We start from the raw sequence: 22,181 nt of genomic DNA on the forward strand, positions 1-22,181 counted from the left end.
TCCCACTCAGGAAAGTCCCTAGAAAGACAGCGCAGGCGCCTGGGTATCACATGGCCACTTCCCGGAAGCGCAGCAGACCCGCTCAACTTCATCCTGGGTTGAGGCGGAGGACAACTCCCGATTATGGCGAAGTTCGGGCTGGGGCAGGATCCGCAGAGCACAGCTGCAGCCACTGTGCTAAAGCGGGCGGTACAACTAGATTCGGAGTCGCGGTATCCGCAGGCTCTGGTGTGTTACCAAGAGGGGATTGATCTGCTTCTGCAGGTTCTGAAAGGTGAGCAATGAGCCAAGGTGGGGAGGACCTGAGGAAAAGGAGCTGGTTCCTGCTGTGTCTGGGGTGAAGTGAATGAGTTAAAAATGATTTTTCCACACCACGAAGAAGCAGTTAAATACAGAAGGTGGGATATTCTACAGGACAACTGGGCCGCTTTCTTTTAGATCTTTAATAGATTGATGTCATCTAGAAAAGGTGGGGAGGCTACTAGTCTAGATTTTAAAAGACTTAAGAGATATAAGATATAACGCAATGTAATATATAAGCTTTGATAGGACCTGGGTTTGTACGAACTTTAAAAGACATTTTTGGATCTATTAGAAAAGTCTGAGTATAGATTGGGGACATTAAAATTATTTTCTTAGGCAATATGATTTTTTTTTTCCAAAACTATCCTTAATTTTTAGAGATGCAGACCAAAGTGTTTTAGAAAGAGATGCTATGATGTCTTTAGTTAATTTTCCTTAAGCAAAAATTTCTTAAAAATCGAAGCTCTATTTGAGCAAAAATGCTAATTTAAAAAATTTAGGTGATGGGTAATAAGGGTGTTTATTATACGATTATTTTTAATTTTCTGTTTCAACATTTGCATTTAAAGCAAGCCAAAGTAAAATTATGTAGCGGTAGAAGAAGAAAAGTTTTTCTTAAACGGATGAAGTTCGGTGTAAGAAATGCGCAGGGTTGTGGAGGAGACAGTGAGACTTTTCCTATTACTTATTCAATGTTGAGAAATACCCAAATATTCCTTAACACCCAGCACAACCCTGGCTCACAGTAGACACTCAATATTTATGTATTAAATTGATAAGATCAGCTCCTGCTCCCCAACCCCCGACACTCCCGGTCTGGACTAAGCTCCCTCTGTGCTTTCTATTTCTAGTTTAAGCTTCTTATAATTAAAGTGTTACAGAATCTTTGAGGCAGCAGAGGGGAGCCCTTTATGGTTTGGTGCTTTGGTCAGAACTACAAACTCTACCGGCCGGGCGCGGTGGCTTACTCTTGTAATCCCAGCACTTTGGGAGGCCGAGGCGGGTGGATCATGAGGTCAAGAGATCGAGACCATCCTGGCCAACATGGTGAAACCCCGTCTCTACTGAAAATACAAAAATTAGCCGGGCATGGTGGCACGCACCTGTAGTCCCAGCTACTTGGGAGGCTGAGGCAGGAGAATTGCTTGAATCCAGGAGGTGGAGGTTTTAGTGAGCCGAGATCGCGCCACAGCACTCCAGTCTGCCAATAGAGCGAGACTCCGTCTCAAAAAAAAGAAAAAATAACTATAAACTCTACCTTGCCTGGGGCATTATTTGATGATAATGATGACAGTGACAACAGCAATAAGCATAGCTATTACGTTTCAGTGCTGAGTGCCAGGCATTACAGAGAACATTAAAAGCATGATCTCATTTCATCCATACCAATTGCCCTATCAAGTAGGAGTTGGTGGTATTCTCGTTTTACAGCATAAAAAGTATTGTTCGCTTTCAAGTTCTGCCACTAGGAGGTGGCAGAGTCACAGTCGGAGCCCAAGACCTCAATGACTCCGGTATACTGAATCCCAAAAGACAGATGGTGTACTGTGTTGGTCAGGTGGAACACTGCTCAAGTTTTGGCTACACTAGGAATCTGAAGCAGGAGAATCACAGTTCTGCTCTAGGGTGCTTCACTGATCCCGTAGAGGTTACAGAGACAGTGATGTCACATAGATGGGTTAAGACCAAAATGCAAATAGCGCTAATACAGGGAATAAGTGCCAGGAGAGAGATAGCTATAGATAAACGCAATGAGGATTTAAACAGTTAAAGGTCATGTGAGGGTGGAAAGGTAGAGGTGGAGTTTGATTGGAGCTTTGGAGGAAAAAGAATTTCAGAAGTCAGAAATTCATCTAAGAGTCTTCAAATTCCTGTGCTGTCTTATAAAATAAGTAGTTTGGTTGAGCATGTGTCTGAAGAGGAAGAGTGAGAAGTAAAGTTTAAAGGTAGATAGGGGCTTGGATCACATTGTGGATGGCCTTGACTACCAGGAGATTTTAACTCATTCCACAGGCAAGGAGAAACCATTTAAGGTTTTTACAAAGGAGTAACATAATTGGAGTTGCATTTCAGGGCTTGTCTCTTTCAGGAATGTGCTCTTTTCTCACAGATATTTATTTGCATGGCATACTCTCTCTCCTATTTCAGGCCTTTACACAAATACCACCTTCTTTGTGAGGCTTTCCCAGACCTCCAGTGTAAAATTATAACCCCATCCCAGCACTCCCTGTCCTCCTTCATTATTTTATTTAATAGCACTTACCTCAATCTAATATACATGTTTTGCCAATTTATTTTTATTGTTCTCTTCCTACTTGAACGATAGAAGAGAATTGTGTCTGTTTTACTAACTGCTGTATCCACAGCACTTAGAACAGTGCCTGGCATGTTGTTAGTTCTCAATAAATATTTCTGGAATAAAGGACTGAATATGGCAAGGATGTAAGGTAGACACTAACCTGTAGAGACTGAAATTAAGCAGACCAATTAAGGAGCTCCTGATGGAATCAAAATAAGAGGTGAGTATAGCCATTATAGAAAACAGTATGGAGATTCCTCAAAAAATTGAAAAGAGAACTACCATATGATCCATTGATCCCATTACTGGGTATATATCCAAAGGAAATGAAATCATTATGTTGAAGAGATATTTGTACTCCCATGCTTACTGCAGCACTATTCGTAATAGCTAAGATAGGGAATCAACCCAAGTGTCTATCAGCAGATGAATAAAGAAAATGTGGTACATATATACAGTAGAGTACTGTTCAGCCATAAAACATGAAATCCTGTCATTTGTGACATGGACAAACTTGTAGGAAATTGTTAAGTGAAATAAGCCAGACACAGAAAAACAAATAACACATGATCTAACTCATATGTGGAATCTAAAAAAGTTGATATCATAGAAGTAGAGAGTAGAATAGTGGTTACCAGAAGCTGGGAAGGGCAGTGGGTAGGAGGAATGGGGAGAGGTTGGTCAAAGGGTACAAAATTACAGTTTGATGCCAGGCGCAGTGGCTCACGCCTGCAATCCTAGTACTTTGGGAGGCTGAGGTGGGTGGCTCACTTGAGGTCAGGAGCTCGAGACCAGCCTGGCCAACATGGTGAAACCCTGTCTCTCTTAAAAAAAAAAATTACAGTTAAATAAGAGGAATAAATTCTGGTGTCTTATTACACAATAGGGTGACTAGAGTTAATAATGTGTTGTATGTTTCAACATAGCTAGAATGAAGGATTTTCAATGTTCTTACCACAAAGAAACCATAAATATTTGAGATGACAGATATGCTAATTACCCTGATTTGATCATTACACAATGTATACATGTATCAAAACATCACATTGTACCCCATTAATATGTATAATTATTATGTGCCAATTAAAATTACATAAAACCTTTTTAAAAAGATGAGACATGATAAGGGCCTGAATGAACCAGGGAGATGATACCAGTATTAAGATAAGGAGGGGGCACTGGCACATGATTAGATATGGGAGTAAAGTTAATGGGAATCAAAGATGGCTGTAAGGGTCCAAGCCTGAGAAACTGTAGCGTAATGATTGAAGGATGGGTCTATGTGTGAGACATTGCCAGCTGATCAAGGACAATGACTAAGACTGAACTACTACATAATTTAAAGTCTAGCAATGTTGAGGAAAGGTTGTGTTTTGCTTTTATTTGGGCAGGAGAGGGATGGGGGAAAGCTAGAATGAGCTCTGTGGAATCAAAGTTATCAGCATGAACTCATGGTTTTTAATATTTATATAGATGGACAGAAACAAATACGTATAGATGTATGTATATATAGATGTATGTGTTAGTAAGCCTACATATACCTCCTAGCTGTATTGACTGAGAAGGTCTAGAAGTAGTGGTGGGACTCCCCCAGCAGCAATGAACACAGCTGGCACCCAGAATTTGGTTTCTCAATGCCATTCTTCAATAAAAGTGACTGAGGCTCCTTGGAAAAGTGTATTTCAAGGCTGGGGCAAAAAATAAACAAGATTAGTTTTAACAAATCTTTTGGCTTCCCTGGGCCACATTGGAAAAATAATTGTCTTGGGCTACACGTAAAATACACTAACACTAACGACAGCTGATGAGCTTAAACACACAAACACACACACACCCCCCTCATAATGTTTTAAGAAAGTTTACGAATGGCCAGGCGTGGTGGCTCACGCCTGTAATCCCAGCACTTTGGGAGCCCTAGGCGGGTGGATTGCTTGAGGTCAGGAGTTCAAGACCAGCCTGGCCAACATGGCGAAACCCTGTCTCTACTAAAAATACAATAAATTAGCCGGGTGTGGTGGCAGGCGCCTATAATCCCAGCTACTCCGGAGGCTGAGGCAGGAGAATTGCTTGAACCTGGGAGGCAGAGGTTGCAGTAAGCCGAGATTGCGCCTCCAGCCTGGGCAACACGGCGAGACTCCGTCTCAAAAAAAAAAAGTTTATGAATTTGTGTTGGGCCTCATTCAAAGCTGTCCTGGGCCACATGCAAGAGTTGGACAAGTTTGGTTTAAAACATCTTGTGGCTGTGCATGGTGGCTCATGCCTGTAATCCCAGCACTTTGGAAGGCCAAGGCAGGTGGATTGCCTGAGCCCAGGAGTTTGAGACTAGCCTGGGCAACATGATGATACCCCGTCTCTACAGAAAATAGAAAAGAAATACAAAAACTAGCCAGGCATAGTAATATGTGCCTGTAGTCTCAGCTACTTGGGAGGCTGAGGTGGGAGGATTCCTTGTGCCTGGGAGGCAGAGGTTGCAGTGAGCCGAGATCATGCCACTGCACTCCAGCCTGGGCAACAGAGCCAGACCCTGTCTCAACGAAACAAAACGAAACAAAAAAATCCTGAATCAAAATGTAAGGAAATAATAGCTATGGGGGCTTGACAAAAGGACACAGGAACTAACATGAAGGAGATGTCAAAGCCAAAGCTGATAAAATTTGAGCAGGAAAATGATAGTATTGGATTATAACTCATAGAGTAAAATAAATATCCATGAGCCAATACTATTTAATTGAATAAATAGATTGAGAAGGAATGACGGAAATAGAAAACCACCATTTTTGCAAACATCACAGTCATAGTTGTCGCAGGCAAGGACCATCAACAGATGCTAAAATTAGTGGGAGAAAGAGTGATGGGAAGCAGGATATCTTTCCATAAGGTACTTACAAATTACAAAAGAGAAAATAGTGATTTTACAGTGGAGAAATCTGAACTACACCTTTACCAAATGGTCAAAGTTAACATCATCAGTAGTAAGACACATCAACATCATGTACCCACTGAACAAGGCACATCACTTCTGTGATTTTCTTGCCAAAAATGCATAAACCAAGTCTAATCATGAGAAAACATCAGACTGTCCAAAATGAGAGACATTCTGCAAAAATAACTGACCAATATTTTTCCTAAATGTCAAGGTCATAGAAGGCAGAGAAAGATTAAGGAACTAACACAGATTGGAGGAGACTAAGGACACATAACTAAATGCAATATGGGATCCTGGAACAGAAAGCAAACTTTCATTAGTGGGAAAATTGGCGAAATTCAAATAAGGTTTGTAGATGAGTTCATAGTATTGTTTCAGTGTTAATTTCCTAGCTCTGATACTTGTAGTATGGTTTGTAATACGTTAACATTAGGAGAATCTAGGTGAAGGAGGTTATCTGTAGCATTTTTGCAAATTTTCTGTAAATATAAAAAACTCAAAATGTTTTTTAAAATGAGAGATTAAAATGAAATTATTGGCTGGGCACTGTGGCTCACGCCTGTAATCCCAGCACTTTGGGAGGCCGAGGTGGGCGGATCACCTGAGGTCAGGAGTCGGAGACCAGCCTGACCAATATGGTGAAACCCCGTCTCTACTAAAAATACAAAAATGGGCCGAGCATGGTGGCTCATGCCTGTAATCCCAGCACTTTGGGAGGCCGAGGCAGGAGGATCACTTGAGGTCAGGAGTTCGAGACCAGCCTGACCAACATGGTGAAACCCAGTCTCCACTAAAAATACAAACACTAGCCAGACATGGTGGTGGGGACCTGTAGTCCCAGCTACTCGGGAGGCTAAGACAGGAGAATTGCTTGAACCCGGGAGGTGGAGGTTGCAGAGAGATCATGCCACCGCACTCCAGCCTGGGCGACAGAGCGAGACTCCGTCTCAAAACAAACAAACAAACAAAAAATGAGATTATTATGGAAAATATAAGCGATGTTGAAAGGAAAGAAGGGGAGGAACAAGAAGTGATTTGTTGACTGATTTGGGAGGAGGGGTGGTTGGGGTAAGACTTTATGATCGTGTATATTCAAAAATAACATTTTTGTGGTAGCTGGAAAAATGTGCATTAACTATAATGGGGAAGTCTGGAAGAGTAGCTGGTTTTGTGGAAGATAAATATTTTTTGCTATCTTTTAATTATGCAAAAATTTCAAACTTGTGGGTAATTAGGATAAAATAGTGCTCAGACATGAGTTTGACATGTAATGAGCCACCTTTCATCCCACCAGATTTGATGTCCCAGAGATGAGACATAGTGTCAAGAGCTCCCACTCCTAAACCAAGCTGCATCACACTTTGTGTAACTATGAAGGTCTTGTATGTTCAAGCCAAATTTGAGCTTATTGTGTATGTTTGAGGACTGAGGCAAGCCATACTAGAGGATAGGAAATTTGTAGAAAACTTGAGAAACTGAAAATAATGCCCAAATTAAATAGAAAAACTATTTTGATACTTGATAATATATATTTTTAAATTTGTAGGTACCAAAGATAATACCAAGAGATGTAATCTCAGAGAAAAAATTTCCAAATACATGGACAGAGCGGAAAACATAAAGAAGTACTTGGACCAAGAAAAAGAAGGTAAAGAGGTTGTTTTAGAAAACGCATCCATAAACAACTGTGACCGTCCATTCACCCAATGTTTCTGGCTCCTGCCCTTTGGAGCTCTGTGTGGTCTGGACCAGTTGTCCCTGGGAGCTTACAGGATTTAATCTGTATTTCCACTCCCATACAGGAGTTGTTCTTAATTTTTTTGTTTGTTTATTTTGGTTTTTGTTTTTAGTTCGGGGTGGGAATGTCAGACACCCCTTTGAACATCTGATGAAAGCTATACATACTGGAGAATGTTACATGCCATTTTTAAGGGGTTCACAAATCCCTATGAAGCTTATGTGTGGACCCTACGTTAAGAAATACTACAGAGGAATACTGAATGTAAATTGTGTATTTTATTTATATTTCGCTTTATGAAATGACCAAAATCATGAAAGAAGCTAAAGAAACTCCTGGGCTTTCTCTCAGATTTTGTTGTGAATCAAAACACCTCAGGAGTTAAGCATTCCTAATGATTAGAGGTCAGGTAGGTATTGTTCCCTATTATTAGTTCCCTACTCCTAAGCACCCAGTTTACAAATGTCTGTAAATGGCCATTTCCACCCTTACCTGAGGGCATACTTGCTGCTTTCTATAGCCAAAGGTACTGCTGCCCTCAAAAGCCAGTGCCCCCAGGCCCCAGCTTTTCTTCCTCTCTATACTTTCTACACCCCTTTCCCCGTCTCTTCCTACTGTTCTGTATCAGTACATACCCTGGGGACCCCCCACTGAGCTCCTTTGTTCAGTGGGAATAAAGTTGTGTTTCCTTAGCCCCGATTTGAAATTTAGAATGAAATTTTACTCCAAAACATTGATGAAATATAGTACCTTCAGCATTGTGGTTTTGAGTACATGGAATTAAATTAACCTCTATGTGGCTATCTTCGCTTAAAAAATAAGGCATAGTCGCCAACATTATCTATGTGGAAATATTTGGAACAGAATCCACACTACTGATTTTTAAACAAAGTGTAAAGTATGATTTAGGGGCTACCATTAGGGTTTTTTTGTTTTTGTTTTTGTTTTTGTTTTTGTTTTAGACAGAGTCTCGCTTTGCCACCCAGGGAGTGCAGTGGCGTGATCTCGGCTTACTGCAACCTCTGCCTCCTGGGTTCAAGCAATTCTTCTGTCTCAGCCTCCCGAGTAGCTGGGACTACAGGCACCCGACACCAAGCCTGGCTCATTTTTTTATTTTTAGTAGAGTTGAGGTTTTGCCATATTGGTCAGGCTGGTCTCTAACTCCTGACCTCAGGTGATCCTCCCGCCTCAGCCTCCCAAAGTGCTGGGATTACAAGTGTGAGCCACCACGCCCAGCCAGGGGTCATAATTTTTTAAAACCTTAAAGGTTTCTGATAATTTTTTCAATGTTCATTTTGAATTAACAAAAGCAATAGATCTATCCTATTGATCCTGTGACATCCCAGTCTTTAGCTTGAGTTATTAAGAAGTACTAAAAATTTGTTTAAAGCTCTACACGTGCCAAGAAAGACTTTGAAGCTTCATATTATACTGCATTAATGTTTTTTCTTTCTTTCTTTCTTTCTTTTTTTTTTTTGAGGCAGAGTCTTGCTCTGTTGCCCAGGCTGGAGTGTGGTGGCGTGATCTCAGCTCACTGCAACATCCACCTGGGTTCAAGTGATTCTCCTGCCTCAGCCCCCCAGGTAGTTGGGACTACAGGCGCCTGACATCACGCCTGGCTACTTTTTATATTTTTAGTAGAGCTGGGGTTTCACCATGTTGGCCAGGCTGGTCTCGAACTCCTGACCTCAAATGATCTACCTACCTTGGCCTCCCAAAATGCTGGGATTACAGGCGTGAGCTACCGCGCCCTGCCCTGCATTCATGTTTAATACTCACTTTAGTTATTAGATTGCAAGACATAAAAAGACAAGTCTGAAGAGAAGGACCAGATAGCCACTGAGTTTTAGTATGTGGTGCTACCCATGGTGACAGGAAGTTATTGGATACCTTTATATATACACTACTCCCTTCAACAAACTGCCTGGTCTATAGGATCTGGCTCAAGGACCTGTTCCAGGAAACCTCTAGATTTTCCCCCTTGCCTAGCCTCTGTGAAGGCAGAAATCACTTAATGGAGTGGTTTGCCTTAAATACCTTTGTACATGTAACATCCTGCAATGTATATGATATTTAGTAGGCATTCAATAAGTATTTGCTGAATAAGTTAAAAAAATTAATATGTATCTGATGCTGATTAATCACTCTATATAAAATATAAAATGTGTAAAAAAAATGCTCACTGGTTTTACTGTTGAAGCCTGTGTTTTATAGATGGAAAATATCACAAGCAAATTAAAATAGAAGAGAATGCAACAGGTTTCAGTTATGAGTCACTTTTTCGCGAATACCTTCATGAGACAGTTACAGAAGTTTGGATAGAAGATCCTTATATTAGACATACTCATCAGGTATGTGAACATATTAAAATATAATGAAATATCATATTGAATGTACTAAATTAGTAATAATCCATTCTAATGTCTTTTAGCTGTATAACTTTCTTCGATTTTGTGAGATGCTTATTAAGAGACCGTGTAAAGTAAAAACTATTCACCTTCTCACCTCTCTGGATGAAGTAGGTACCTGAAAGCACTTACTCTTTCTTAACTTATTAACTTTATTCAGTTACAAGATGTAGTCCAGTCAAGGAAAACACAGATGCAGTGCTTCAGCTAGATTTATTTCCTTGGGAATTAACTTATTATCTAACAGTATGCATAACATGTCATAAAAAAAGTTATTGATTTTAGGATGCTGATTTTGTATTTGGCCACTTTGCTAAATGCGCTTATGCAAATAGTTTGTTAGTTTAGTCTCTTGGATATTCTAGGAGGCAATCACACTGTCTGCACTATGGACAATTTTGTTTCTTTACCAATTATTATATCTGGGGGATGGTAGCATGATATGGTAGTGGGCATCTCTATCTTGGTTTTGACTTAAAATAGGAATGCTTCTAAATAATTATGATTTCTACAATTGATTTCAAAAGGTGTCAGCTCCACCTGGATGACTAAAACTATTCTAAACTACATTTAAGGAGACAGGATGGAGTTATGTTCACATTAGAAAAAAAGGTGATTTTGATAAAAACAATTGCTCTTTAAACTACCTCATATTGTTTGGTTGTTTCTTTGAGATAACAGACATTGAAACTAGTATAGAACATTTCCATCTTAATCCACCTGTGATATAGATTGTATAGCTTAGGGATAATTTAAGATAGTAATAATAACTGAGGCAGATAATCGTATTTTTGCTATTAACAGGGCATTGAGCAAGCGCAGCAAAGTAGAGGCCTGCAAGAAATAGAAGAGTCACTCAGGAGTCACGGAGTGCTGTTGGAAGTTCAATACTCTTCTTCAATACATGACCGAGAAATTAGGTTAGTCTACAATAATGTTTTAATTTTTATGCAGTTGATATATACTTAAAGTTTTTGTAAATGTTTTATATAATTGCATATACTTAATAATTTATAAATATTTAAAATTCAAATAAAACTCCATTTAGTACTTTTTCACTTTCGAGAAGAAAAAAAACACTTGGCTTTCTTTTTGACAAAGTAAGCCAAGTGTTTTGTGTGTGAGTTTAATATTTCCTAATGGAATAATATTTACATGTTCTGTGTCACAGAAAAAGAGAATACTTTTCTGTCTACTCAACTGTATATATAGTGTTATGATATTAGAATAATTTATTTTCTAGTCAACTTAATATTGACTTAATGTGGCTTTACTTCTTATGGGTTATTAAATATTCTAGTAGGCATGACAATTTCCTGAGTCTATAAGAAAACAGAATATGCAGTTATTTTAGTGATATCTTCCTTTTGTTTAGCACAGTGGTTATGTTTATAGCAAGGGCACTCAGTTTTAATAAAAACTTAATCACAAACTAAATATGCAAAACAGATGAAAATGCAGCTGCTGTAGTTAAAGCAGAGGTCAGGGTCCAGGGCTCCTCCTGCACATTCACCATCTCTAGGTAGGGGAACTCTTGAAATACCACCAGTTTCCCTGAATACACTTTGCCACCACTTGTTAGCAGAACACGAAAAAGTTTTATCAACAAGCTGAAATTCAAGATTAAACTATCAGATAATTAAATCAACTGATTGTTTCTATGACTGTTTTCATTGTGGACAAAGCTCATAATGAACCCCAGGTTTGATTCAACTCATGCCACTGGAGGAAGTGGTTTGCTTTGTTAGGGGGAAATTTTGCTGACCCTTAATACACTACAGCTTTATTAATAGTCTGACTTAAATGTCTTGAATATAATACTATATACTAATTTCAACAGGTTCAACAATGGACGGATGATTAAGATTGGAAGGGGACTTGATTATTTTAAGAAACCACAGGTAGGATATAATCTTATGAGTAAATGTGTAGCACTGTTTTTGTATCATTTTTAATGATACTCTTTTCTTCTCTTCTTAGAGTCGTTTTTCCCTTGGATATTGTGATTTTGATTTAAGACCATGTCATGAAACAACAGTGGACATTTTTCATAAGAAGCATACAAAAAATATATGACGGGCAGTAGCCTAATTTGTATTATGTCTACTTTAAGTGAATATTGGATTTTTTTTAAAAGATCACTTTTATAATGTATGAATTTAACAATAAACTTTTATATTTCTACTAATTTATGGATCCATCGTTCAGTTGTGGGAACAATCCTAAATATTTTTGTAAATATATTACTCAGTAGATTTACAATGTTTCTTCCAAGTAATACAGCTAATTTAAACATTTTACCAGCTTCTCTGTTACTTGGTTGCGGGAGCATGTCAACAAATAATGAGCATCTATTAGGAAGATGAATTAGATCTTAATTTTGCCTGTGGGAGTTTTAAGTCCAGGAGGGAAAGACACCATGGATTAGAGTGCTTTTAAAGAGACAGATGGAGCTTGGGCAACCTGTGTCTGCAAAAAAAAAAAAATGAGCCAGGCATGGTGGCATGTGCCTATAGTCCTAGCTACTTGGGAGGCTGAGGTGGAAGGATCACTTGAGCCTAGGAGGTTGAGGCTGCAGTGAGCTGAGACTGCACCACTGCACTCTAGCCTGGGTGACAGAGCCAGACCCTGTCTCAAAAAAAAAAAAAAAAAAGAAAAGAAAAAAAAAAGACAGATGGGCTTGGGGTCTAATAAACAGGAAAGTAAAATGTTAATTTTGTTACAATTAAGATAATTGTCGTTGGTAAACATTTACCATCATGCAGTTGTGCAGTATTACCTAACTCCATGAAGGCAAATCAACCCGTTCAGTTAATCCAAATGCATTTTGCAGCTCATTCACTTTGGCTGGCACATTTGTAAAGCCTTGCAGCTTAGAATCAACTGTTCTGGGTAAGCTTTTCATCCAGATGCCAGTTGTGTGGTTGGAGACAGAATAGATTCCATGGAGACAGGCTGGAAGAGGGGTTGTACGCTAGAGGTAGTGGGTGGTCCACAGCTCAAAGAACATGCTGGCTGGGCACAGTGCCTCATGCCTGTAATCCCAGCACTTTGGGAGGCAAAGGCAGGCGGATCACCTGAGGTCAGGAGTTTGAGACCAGCCTGGCCAACATGGAGAAACCCCGTCTTTATTAAAAATACAAAATTAGCCGGCCGTGGTGGTACATGCCTGTAATTCCAGCTACTCGGGAGGCTGAGGCAGAATTGCTTGAACCCTGGAGGTGGAGGCTGCGGTGAGCGGAGATCATGCCATTGCACTCCAGCCTGGGCAACAAGAGTAAAACTCCATCTCAAAATAAAAAAACAAACAAATAAAAAAACCCAGCTAAGCTAACATATGTAAGAGGAAAACTATAGTACCAGTGTTGAGTATTGGAGAGTGCATGTATAAATGTCACATCTGAGGACTATTCAACAGAGTTAAACGGTGTAGAGGACCAAAGCTAGAGACCATGGGAAAAAGGTTGGACAGAGTGGTCTTGGGGAAGCCTTAGACACTATGTTTTCCTTTTGTGGGACAGCTGGTAGGTACAAGATGGAGCTGGCATAAAAGGCCAGGAAGGGCTTCCAGAACAGTTCCTGATTTTTTTTTTTTAAATCTTTTCAGGTTCAGGTGCTGATAATATTGAATCTGAAAAATTTTAGACTCAAACTAATTTGCTAAGCTGTATCATATGGAAATTCAGGGTGTCAGGAAAACACTTGAACAAGTGTTGGCCTGATCCGAAGTTCCTTTCTGCACAGTATCTTTGCTTATTTTGCCCAGTACCCGATGCCACGTGGAAATGGAGTAGCTCTTAATTAAGGTAAGAATATGTGTTAGACCTCTTTACTTTCATGTTAAAATAACAATTCTGATTTCTAAAGCATATGAATCTGTTACTATGGAGAATTAGCAATCCACAACCCTGTGCAATTAACTTTTATCCAACTTCTATAAAAATCCTGGCTAAGATATTGTGATATTTAAAGAAAAGAGTCTACAGACATGCTATCCATTCTAGATATTTTCTATCCCCAGATCTAATTAGAGCACCAGAAGCCTACCAGGTACAGCTTAAATATATCAAGAAATGTGTTAAGAACTATATGAACAACTATAAGCTTTATGGAGGGATATAAAAGAAAATTAGGGTAACTAGAAAGACAAATTGTATTCCTGAATGGGAAGACTTAATGTCAGTTCTCTCTAACTTAATTTATAAATTAAATGACAAAAGAGACTAACACCTGGAGACTTGCTTGACCAGCTATAAAGACATGGCTACAATAATTTTCTTAAAAATGTATGGGCATAGGCATGGGCAAATAAATCAGTGGGATAGAATAAAAGAGTCCAGAAGCACATTTGAAAGAGAGAAATTGTGTATGAATGAGTATTTAATATATAACAAAGGTGACATTTTAAGTTAGTGGAGAAAGAGCTCAACAAATGGTTGGAAAAAATAACATTAAGGCCTCTGTCTTACTCTGCATAAAGAAATTTTTCTGTAATGATGTTGACACCATATAAAGAAATCTAAATGTATTACAGAGCTAATTAATGAAAAATTTATATATACATATTTTAAAACCCCACGTAATGAACTGAGTATAACAGAAAGCCCCAGAACTGTTAAGAGCAAAAGACTTGGTCATGTAAATATACAAAACTTGAGTAAAAGGAAACATAAACTAAGTTAAAAAAAAAATGAGAGATCAAATTCATAAAATTAGAGTCAGTATTCCTAATATATAAGGATGATGGCCAGATGTTTAGCAGTGACCTTGACCTGACCTCCTTTAGCCTCCACAGGGACTTGGGCCTTAGAGCAATCTCTCCTGCTGTACTGCATCATTCCTATTAGTACACACATCTCGAGCCAGATGCCACCCTATTTTTTCATTCTTCATGAAACACTTCTTCAAAGAGTGTTCTCTGTATTTTTTTTTTTTTCTTATTTCCTCACCACCTATTTGCTTTAACTCACTTCAGTCTGGCTACTGCCCCAATTACTCCACTGAAATCGTTTTTGCTAAGGTCAACAGTGATCTCTGTACCACCATATTCAATGGGCACCTTTAAACTCTCGTATTATGTGACCTTTCAGAAACATTTGACCCAGTTGGCTACTGCCTTCTTGAAACTCTTGACTTTCATGAAACATACTCTCTTCCTCCATTCTTACATTTTAAATACTGAAGTTCTCCCAAGCTAGGTACTAGGTAGTAACCTCTTTTTTTTTTTTTAAATTCAAACTCTTTCCCTAAGTGATTACATGGTAAGTGTTCTTAGTAAAAAGCAACAAAAACTGCTCCTACCTGATATAAGCAAAAAAGGGGTTTATTATAAGAATAGTAGGTAGTTGAGCTATAGACTGAGACACAGAGGTTTTGGAGTGAAAAATCACATCTAGAATCACTACCCACAACTAATCAGATGACACTCCTGCTGAAACTGATGCAAGGGCTGGATGCAGTAGCCTACATCATTGATATCACTGGCTTGGAAACTATCACTGCTAGCCTCACTGCCTTCATTACCCCAGAAATTCAGGCCCCTGTCGCTACTTCCAGAGAAGGGTTCTCATCATTCCAGATGTTCTGCATCACTAGTGTCTAATTCAAAATATGGAGCAGTTGCATCTGATTGGCACAGCTTAAGTCATGTGCCCACGCCTGAGCTTCAACGAAGACCAGGAAAGAGTATAGTAAACTTTTGTTTCCATAGAAGGAAGTAGGCTCTACCTCCTACCAGGTGGAGAAGTCCGCAAACATAAGGGGACTCAGATGCTGAATATTTAATAGTTTAAAATTTAAACTTTAGATGAATTATAAAAGTCTAAAATTATTCATTTTCATGACTTAAAATACTATTTATATGCATTCAGCCCTCAAATTTATAAATTAAGCCGAGACATATAAGTCCAAAATTATTCATTCTCATGACTTAAAATACTATTTATGTGCGGTCAGCCCTCAAATTTATAAATTAAGCCAAGACTTCTCCTTGGAATTATTCAACTGCCTGTATGACATCTCAGACGCACACAAACATTTCAAATATAATACACCCCAACCAAACTTTTGATATACACTCCCCTACTCCCCATGTATACTCCCATCCATCCAGTCTCATAAGAAATCTAGGAGTAAAGGCCAGGTGCAGTGGCTCACACCTGTAATCTCAGGACTCTGGGAGGCTGAGGCAGGCAGATCACCTGAGGTCAGGAGTTCAAGAACAGCCTGGCCAACATAGTGAAACCCGTCTGCACTCAAAATACAAAAATTAGCCAGGCGTGGTGGTGCAAGCCTGTAGTCCCAGCTACTTGGGAGGCTGAGACAGGAAGATCACTTGAACCCACTAGGCAGCGGTTGCAGTGAGCTGAGATCATACCTCTGTATTCCAACTTAGGTGACAGAATGAGACTCTGTCTCAAAAAAATAAGACTATATATATATATATATATATATATATATATATGCCCCTTTGACTCCTCTCTCATCCCCATATGCAAACATTCAGAAAGTTCTGGGGAAACCACTGCAAAACATACCTTGGGTCCATCTGTTTCAGGGGTTGGTCAAATTTCCAATTTGGAACTCGAAGCCCTTAACACCCTTTGCCTGATGATATCCTCTCTCTGGAGAAACATGGTATTACTGCACCAAAGCACATCATATCAGGATTTTTAACCTTTCTCAAAAAATAATTTTCATAGGTGGTAACAAGTGTGAAATGCTCATGAGTAATCTCTTCAAAGTTGTGTTTACTTGGTATTTAATATTGCTTTTAAATAACAAAAGGACCTGCCCATTAAACCTGCTAAACTGCCAATCATGTTTGTCCCAAGAACACCTTGAAAAACAAAATCACTCACCCCACCCCAACTCTGAGATAATCAATTGTAGGCAAAACCCTGTGTCCATGCCTGCTCTTCCTAAAAATAAAAAAAGGATGGGGCCTGGAACTACCGAGATATATTAAAATAGAACAACTCATAAACAAAGAGGGAGCTGGGCATGGTGTTGAGCACCTGTAGTTCCAGCTACTCCAGAACCTGAGGCAAGAGGATCACTTGAGCCCAGTTCAAGGCTGTAGTGACCTATGAGCATGCCACTATAACCAAGTATTCAAAAGAAATAAATGAAGACAAATTTCAAATAATTTCAGTTGAAATAATTTCACAGTTTTAAACAATAAGTCTGCTGTAAATACATTATGTAATATGTCTTTTTTTTTTTTCTCTTAGAGACAGGATTTCACCATGTTGCCCAGGTTGGTCTCAAACTCCTGGGCTCAAGCGATCCTCCCGCCTTGGCCTCCCAAAGTGCTGGGATTACAGGCATGAGCCACTGTACTCAGCCACATTACCTATAATATATCTTAAAGCCAAATTATGTTGAATTCACAAGTAACAAATGTTCATCGAGAAAAATGAGAAAATACAGATAAGCAAGAAGAAAATAAAAGCATTGATAGTCCTAATCACAATTAACATTTTGGTGTTAAACCCATTTTATTTCTAAGCGTGTATACGCACACACGCATTTCCCTCCCCATACTATTATTTCATTTGACATTCAATCTATATCTATATCTATATATTTTTTTTTTGAGACGGAGTCTCGCCCTGTCACCCAGGCTGGAATGCTGTGGCGTGATCTTGGCTCACCACAAACTCCACCTCCCGGGTTCAGGCGATTCTTCTGCCTCAGCTGGCATAACAGGCACCTGCCACCACATCTGGCTAAATTTTGTATTTTTAGTAGGCATGGGGTTTCACCATGTTGGCCATGCTGGTCTTGGAACTCCTGACCTCAGGTGATCCGCCTGCCTCAGCCTCTCAGAGTGCTGGGATTACAGGCGTGAGCCACCACCCCCGACCCTCATTTCTTTTAATAGATATGAATTTAAAAATGTATGCTTTAGTATTCACACATGTCCGATGCAACATATTTAACCAGTCATCTCCAGAAACGTTGTTCCAATTTAGACGTTCACCAAATTGGCCTGAGTGCTTTTTTCTTCCAATGCATTGCGCACTTATAATTTAGAACAAGTGACCAAAACGCTTAAGAGCCCATCACGCAAATTGTTATCTGCTGGAAATCTACCTTAGGCTGTGGACGCTGGCGGCCGAAATCTGATCCGGGGTTGCCAAGACAACCTCAGAGCCCAGGGCGCTGCCAAGAGCCCTGTCGAGTGCAGCTCGAGCGCCGACGTCGCCAATGTGACGCACAGTGATGACGCAGCAGGCAAGTTCGTCAGAATGGTCCTCCGCGGGCTACGCCCTGCATCACTGACTTCCAGGCGCTTTCCTCTTGGAAGTGGCGACTGCTGCGGGGCTGAGCGCTGGTCTCACGCGGCTCGGCAGTCAGGTTGGCGGCGCGATGAGGCGCAGCAAGGCCGACGTGGAGCGGTACATCGCCTGGGTGCAGGGCTCCGCCCCGTCGCCTAGAAAGGTGAGTGGGTCTCGAAGAGACCGACGGCCTCGACCTGGCCGGGCGGCGGTCTGGCGCGGGTCAGGCGTCATGGCTCCCGACGGGCTCCCTGGCGCGCTCTGTTGAGGCGCCGGCCCGCTAGCGCAGTCCTGTGGGCGGCGTGGCGCTTGCAAGCGCAGGGAGAGTCCTTGGGGGACCGCGGTGGACGGGAGACCGTTGGCGCCGGCGCTTCCTCTTTCTCTCGGCTTGTTCCCGACGGTGCTCGCTCGTGGGCCCGCCCTGGCCCAGGCTTTCTGGCCGCTTTCTGGCCGATGGCGCGCCGCGTAGTACCGGCGCGGCCTAGTTCTCGGGGGCTTGGGCACCCGGGTGCTATATCGGCGGGTTTCTTCCCATCTCCTGGACATTTACTTTATATGCTGCGGCGGAGGTCGTACCTCTTTGGCCTGGAGGAACCCAGTGGGGACTGACAAAGCTCCGGGGTGAGCTTTGGCGGCTGTGCTTTTGCCCTTAAAAATATTCTTCGTCTGTAATCCGAGCACTTTGGGAGGCCGAGAGACCAGCCTGACCAATATGGTGAAAATCCGTCTCTAATAAAAATACAAAAATGAGCTGGGCGTGGTGGCAGGCGCCTGTAGTCCCACCTACTCGGTAGGCTGAGACAGGAGAATTGCTTGAATCATGGAGGCAGAGGTTGTGGTGAGCAGAGATTGCGCCACTGCACTCCAGCCTGTGTGACAGAGCGAGACTACGTCTCCAAAAAAAAAAAAAAAAAGAAAAAAAAATAATTCTTTCTCTAGTTTTTCTTTTTCCAGATGGCTTCTGTTTAGTTTTTGTATGTTCTGTCAAGTTGGTTTCTTATTCTGCAGCTGATTCCTACTTCTCAAGGGCTACTTGACAGCTCTTATTTTTATTTTTATTTTTTTAGAATAGGGTCTTGCTGTGTTGCCCAGGCTGGCATCAAATTTTTGGGCATAAATGATCCTCCTACCTCTGTTTCCTGAGTACTTAGGACTACAGGCAGGCACCTTTGACAGCTGTTAGTTGTTTTTTCTGCCCTTTACATCTATATACTTCTGAGTAACACACATATATACTTTTGTTATTTTTAATTCCCTTTCTCCCATTTTAGACATTTTCTTTTCTTTTTTTTTTTTTTTTTGAGACGGAGTCTCGCTTTATCCCGCAGGCTGGAGTGCAGTGGCGCGATCTCGGCTCACTGTAAACTCTCCCTCCCGGGTTCACGCCATTCTCCTGCCCCAGCCTGTAGCTGGGATTACAGGCACCCGCCATTATGCTTGGCTGATTTTTGTATTTTTGTGGAGACGGGGTTTCACCATGTTAGCCAGGCTGGTCTCAAATTCCTGACCTCAGGTGATCCGCCCACTTCGGCCTCCCAAAGTGCTGGGATTACAGGCATGAACCACTGCACCCAGCTCTATTTTTTGTTTTGTGATAGGAAATTATAAAACATGGAATTATGCATTTGTCAGGCTTTAAAAAAAACTTTTAAGTGAATGAAAATGGCGTATTTGAACATAAACTTAGGACAGGTTTTTACTGCTTTTGAAAAAATGTTGGAAAATATTTCTGTATGAAAAGTAAAACAACTTTTAATTTTTTTTTAGATGTCAATGAACGGATTCTATTTTGCAAAGCTGTATTATGAAGCTAAAGAATATGATCTTGCTAAAAAGTAAGCACAAACTGTAACATGTATTCGTTTTTTAAAAATCAATGCCCTTTCTCATTTTTTTCTTTGAAATAGGTAAAAATATGTTCTTAGTAGTTCTTCCTAAGTGTATTCTGGAATAAGGGATTTATCACTCAGACTGATGCTAAGGACCAGCCTAGATTCCATTGAGATTGAAACGGTAATTAGTGTTTTCTGCATGCTGCTGCTTGTTTATACCAAGGGCAAGCACAATTTCTAAAAATTGTCTTCTGTTGGAGTAAAAGAGGACCATGCCTATATCTTAATTTGTTTTTGGTTAAATATCTGATACCTTAATCAGATGAAAAATAGCAATGAATAAAAAATTAAACTGTAAGTGTAAGGCCGGAGAATAGCTTGTATAAAAGATCTTTAATTGACACAGTATGTGATGCTCTAAGGCTCTATCCTAGGGATAAGAAGCTTGGTGATTCTGATTTCCTGACTTGGAGTGGATTAAAGCAGGAAATTAAGAGGGAGGCAGGCTTTTTTTTTTTTTTTTTTTTTTTTTTTAAGGCAGTATCTGTCTCTCTTGCTCAGGTTGGAGTGCAGCAGCTGACTCCATCTTTGCTCACTGTAACCTCTGCCTTCTGGGCTCAAGAGATCTTCCCACCTCAGCGCCCCAAGTAGCTGGGGATACAGATGCGCACCACCACACCTGGCTAAGGTTTGCATTTTTTGGTAGAGACAGGTGTCACTATGTTGCCCAGGCTAGTCTTGAACTTCTGAGCACAGCAGTCTGCCTGCCTCGGCCTCCCATAGTGTTGGGACTACAGGTGTGTGTTACTGCTTCTGCTGGGAGGCAGGCTTTTAAAGGCATCCAAAGGAAGATGGAAATGCTGGTAAGAAAGGAAAATGGTGGTACATAAATTATGTAACTAGCAGCACTGTGACTGTTAACTCTTGTACCTTTTTACTGTGAGACTTTAATCCCTTAGTTTAGGTCTGGCCTAATTTCTCTGATTGTAATACTGTCAAGGAACCTAGAGGATATTTACTTATTTTAGTTGTTACTTGATTTGAGAAATGGAAATTTCCTGTATTTGGTACTGTAATTAGTAATTTTTCTTCTGTTCGATTTTAGCTGGATATAGTACTGTTAGAAATTACTTTCTTGCTTAAAGGGTAAATGTATTTCCCTTTGTTTGGGAAATTGTTGCTGTTTAGTATTTTGCATTATGACAACTTTAAAAATGTTTACTATAATCACTTCTAATTTATTTGCAAAACTGTTAGTGCTTTATTAAAATGTGATCAGGAAGAAGAAGCAATTTATATGTTCATTTCTTATGTGTGGATAACACTGGAGAAAAATTTGGTAAATATGACATTTAATGGTAAAATGAGTATGTGGTCAACTCTATGTACGTGTTTTTAAGTATTACCCATTTCTTTCTATGAATACTTTTGAGTTATCTGCATAAATAGTGGTAGTTTTGAGTAACAATATAAACGAGTTTAGTGGTTGCTTTGGTTTAAGATGTATTCTTCGGTTAGCATTTAAAAGTACAGTTGTAAGTTTAATTTACTTTTGTATTACTTTTAAAAAACAGATACATATGTACTTACATTAATGGGCAAGAGAGGGATCCCAAAGCTCATAGATTTCTGGGTCTTCTTTATGAATTGGAAGAAAACACAGACAAAGCCGTTGGATGTTACAGGGTAAGTTATAGGATTCAAATATAGCCTTTGCATAGCCAAACACATGATGCCCAGAGAAATTTATATAAGTAAGTCAAATATATTTTATGAATATCATAAAACAGGCATTGGTATCGTAGTACAATTATGTGACACAGCTTGGAACAGCTATAGAATTGTTTAACACCTATAAATTGTAAGTCTAACACGGTCAGAAATGGTGTTCTTTTGTGTTTTTTGCATTCAAATGACACAAATATAATTTTTATTTGATTCATTTCCAGAAAATTCCAAGACACTTTTATTTTAACACCTTTGAAGTAACATGTTTTCTCTAGAAGTAGAATTTTTTAAGGGTTGGAGTGATCATTTTTTAACCTTTATATATAAGTATATATACTCCTACATACATACAATTTATTTACTAATCTTTAATTTCTTTTCTGATATTAGCGTTCAGTGGAATTAAACCCAACACAAAAAGATCTTGTGTTGAAGATTGCAGAATTGCTTTGTAAAAATGATGTTACTGATGGAAGAGCAAAATACTGGGTTGAAAGAGCAGCTAAACTTTTCCCAGGAAGTCCTGCAGTTTATAAACTAAAGGTAAACAAACAAAACATAAAGGGAGAAAAGACATAACCATTTCTAATATTTGGAGTTTAAATTACTTTTCAATAGCAAACCTTAAGCCCAGGTGTTTGTGTTTCCTTTAAAATTTTTCTTTT

The 22,181-nt window shown here is 39.8% G+C and overlaps 3 protein-coding genes and 1 long non-coding RNA gene across 10 annotated transcripts in view; 3 read left to right on the forward strand and 1 right to left on the reverse strand.

Moving 5' to 3' along the window:
* The window catches only part of LOC100458972 (large ribosomal subunit protein uL30m), an 83,204-nt gene extending 65,296 nt beyond the window's left edge, over positions 1-17,908 (reverse strand). Inside the window, exons 1-2 of one of the 3 annotated variants that reach the window (XM_054547341.2) lie at positions 17,772-17,846; positions 16,211-16,316 (exon numbers count right to left, since the gene is read on the reverse strand). The gene's annotated coding sequence lies outside the window, so the exon portion shown is untranslated. Of the gene's footprint in view, positions 1-1,406; positions 1,500-16,210; positions 16,317-17,771 lie in introns of those variants that run through there. The other 2 variants (XR_010136162.1, XM_063713367.1) reach the window with 2 other exon arrangements.
* LOC129057502 (MIT domain-containing protein 1-like) lies at positions 51-14,557 on the forward strand. 3 transcript variants are annotated; one of them, XM_054547318.2, is made up of 7 exons: positions 51-274; positions 7,075-7,176; positions 9,481-9,617; positions 9,698-9,784; positions 10,479-10,594; positions 11,515-11,575; positions 11,655-11,862. In XM_054547318.2, exons 1-7 carry the CDS (start codon positions 124-126, stop codon positions 11,748-11,750), a joined length of 750 nt encoding a protein of 249 aa, XP_054403293.1. In that variant the 5' UTR covers positions 51-123; the 3' UTR covers positions 11,751-11,862. The 3 variants fall into 3 exon arrangements, with proteins under 3 accessions (XP_054403293.1, XP_054403295.1, XP_054403294.1); XM_054547319.2 differs by lacking the exon at positions 11,655-11,862 and adding an exon at positions 13,282-14,557 and having other exon boundaries at positions 52-274; XM_054547320.2 differs by lacking the exon at positions 9,698-9,784.
* On the forward strand, positions 281-5,838 carry LOC134759634 (uncharacterized). The gene is made up of 2 exons (XR_010136166.1): positions 281-398; positions 5,740-5,838. It is a non-coding gene; the product is annotated as an uncharacterized LOC134759634 (long non-coding RNA).
* Positions 17,909-17,925: 17 nt separating the features above from the next.
* Positions 17,926-22,181, forward strand: part of LOC129047447 (E3 SUMO-protein ligase RanBP2-like) — a 39,246-nt gene continuing 34,990 nt past the window's right edge. For all 3 annotated transcript variants that reach the window (XM_054547244.2, XM_054547245.2, XM_054547246.2), the window contains exons 1-4: positions 17,926-18,119; positions 19,724-19,791; positions 21,363-21,474; positions 21,907-22,059. In XM_054547244.2, the coding sequence (XP_054403219.1) occupies positions 18,048-18,119; positions 19,724-19,791; positions 21,363-21,474; positions 21,907-22,059 (405 nt within the window). In that variant the 5' untranslated portion in view covers positions 17,926-18,047. The remainder of the gene's footprint in view (positions 18,120-19,723; positions 19,792-21,362; positions 21,475-21,906; positions 22,060-22,181) is intronic.

Source organism: Pongo abelii, chromosome 12, assembly GCF_028885655.2.
Source record: "Pongo abelii isolate AG06213 chromosome 12, NHGRI_mPonAbe1-v2.0_pri, whole genome shotgun sequence".
In the NCBI taxonomy this organism is placed as follows: domain Eukaryota; kingdom Metazoa; phylum Chordata; class Mammalia; order Primates; family Hominidae; genus Pongo; species Pongo abelii.

Excerpts from the sequence above, each read along its gene's own strand:
- LOC129057502 (XM_054547318.2), top strand. The coding sequence starts at position 124 with ATGGCGAAGTTCGGGCTGGGGCAGGATCCGCAGAGCACAGCTGCAGCC. Across the intron at positions 7,177-9,480 it reads CTTGGACCAAGAAAAAGAAG|ATGGAAAATATCACAAGCAA; the intron begins GTAAAGAGGTTG and ends TGTGTTTTATAG. Across the intron at positions 9,618-9,697 it reads ATATTAGACATACTCATCAG|CTGTATAACTTTCTTCGATT; the intron begins GTATGTGAACAT and ends AATGTCTTTTAG.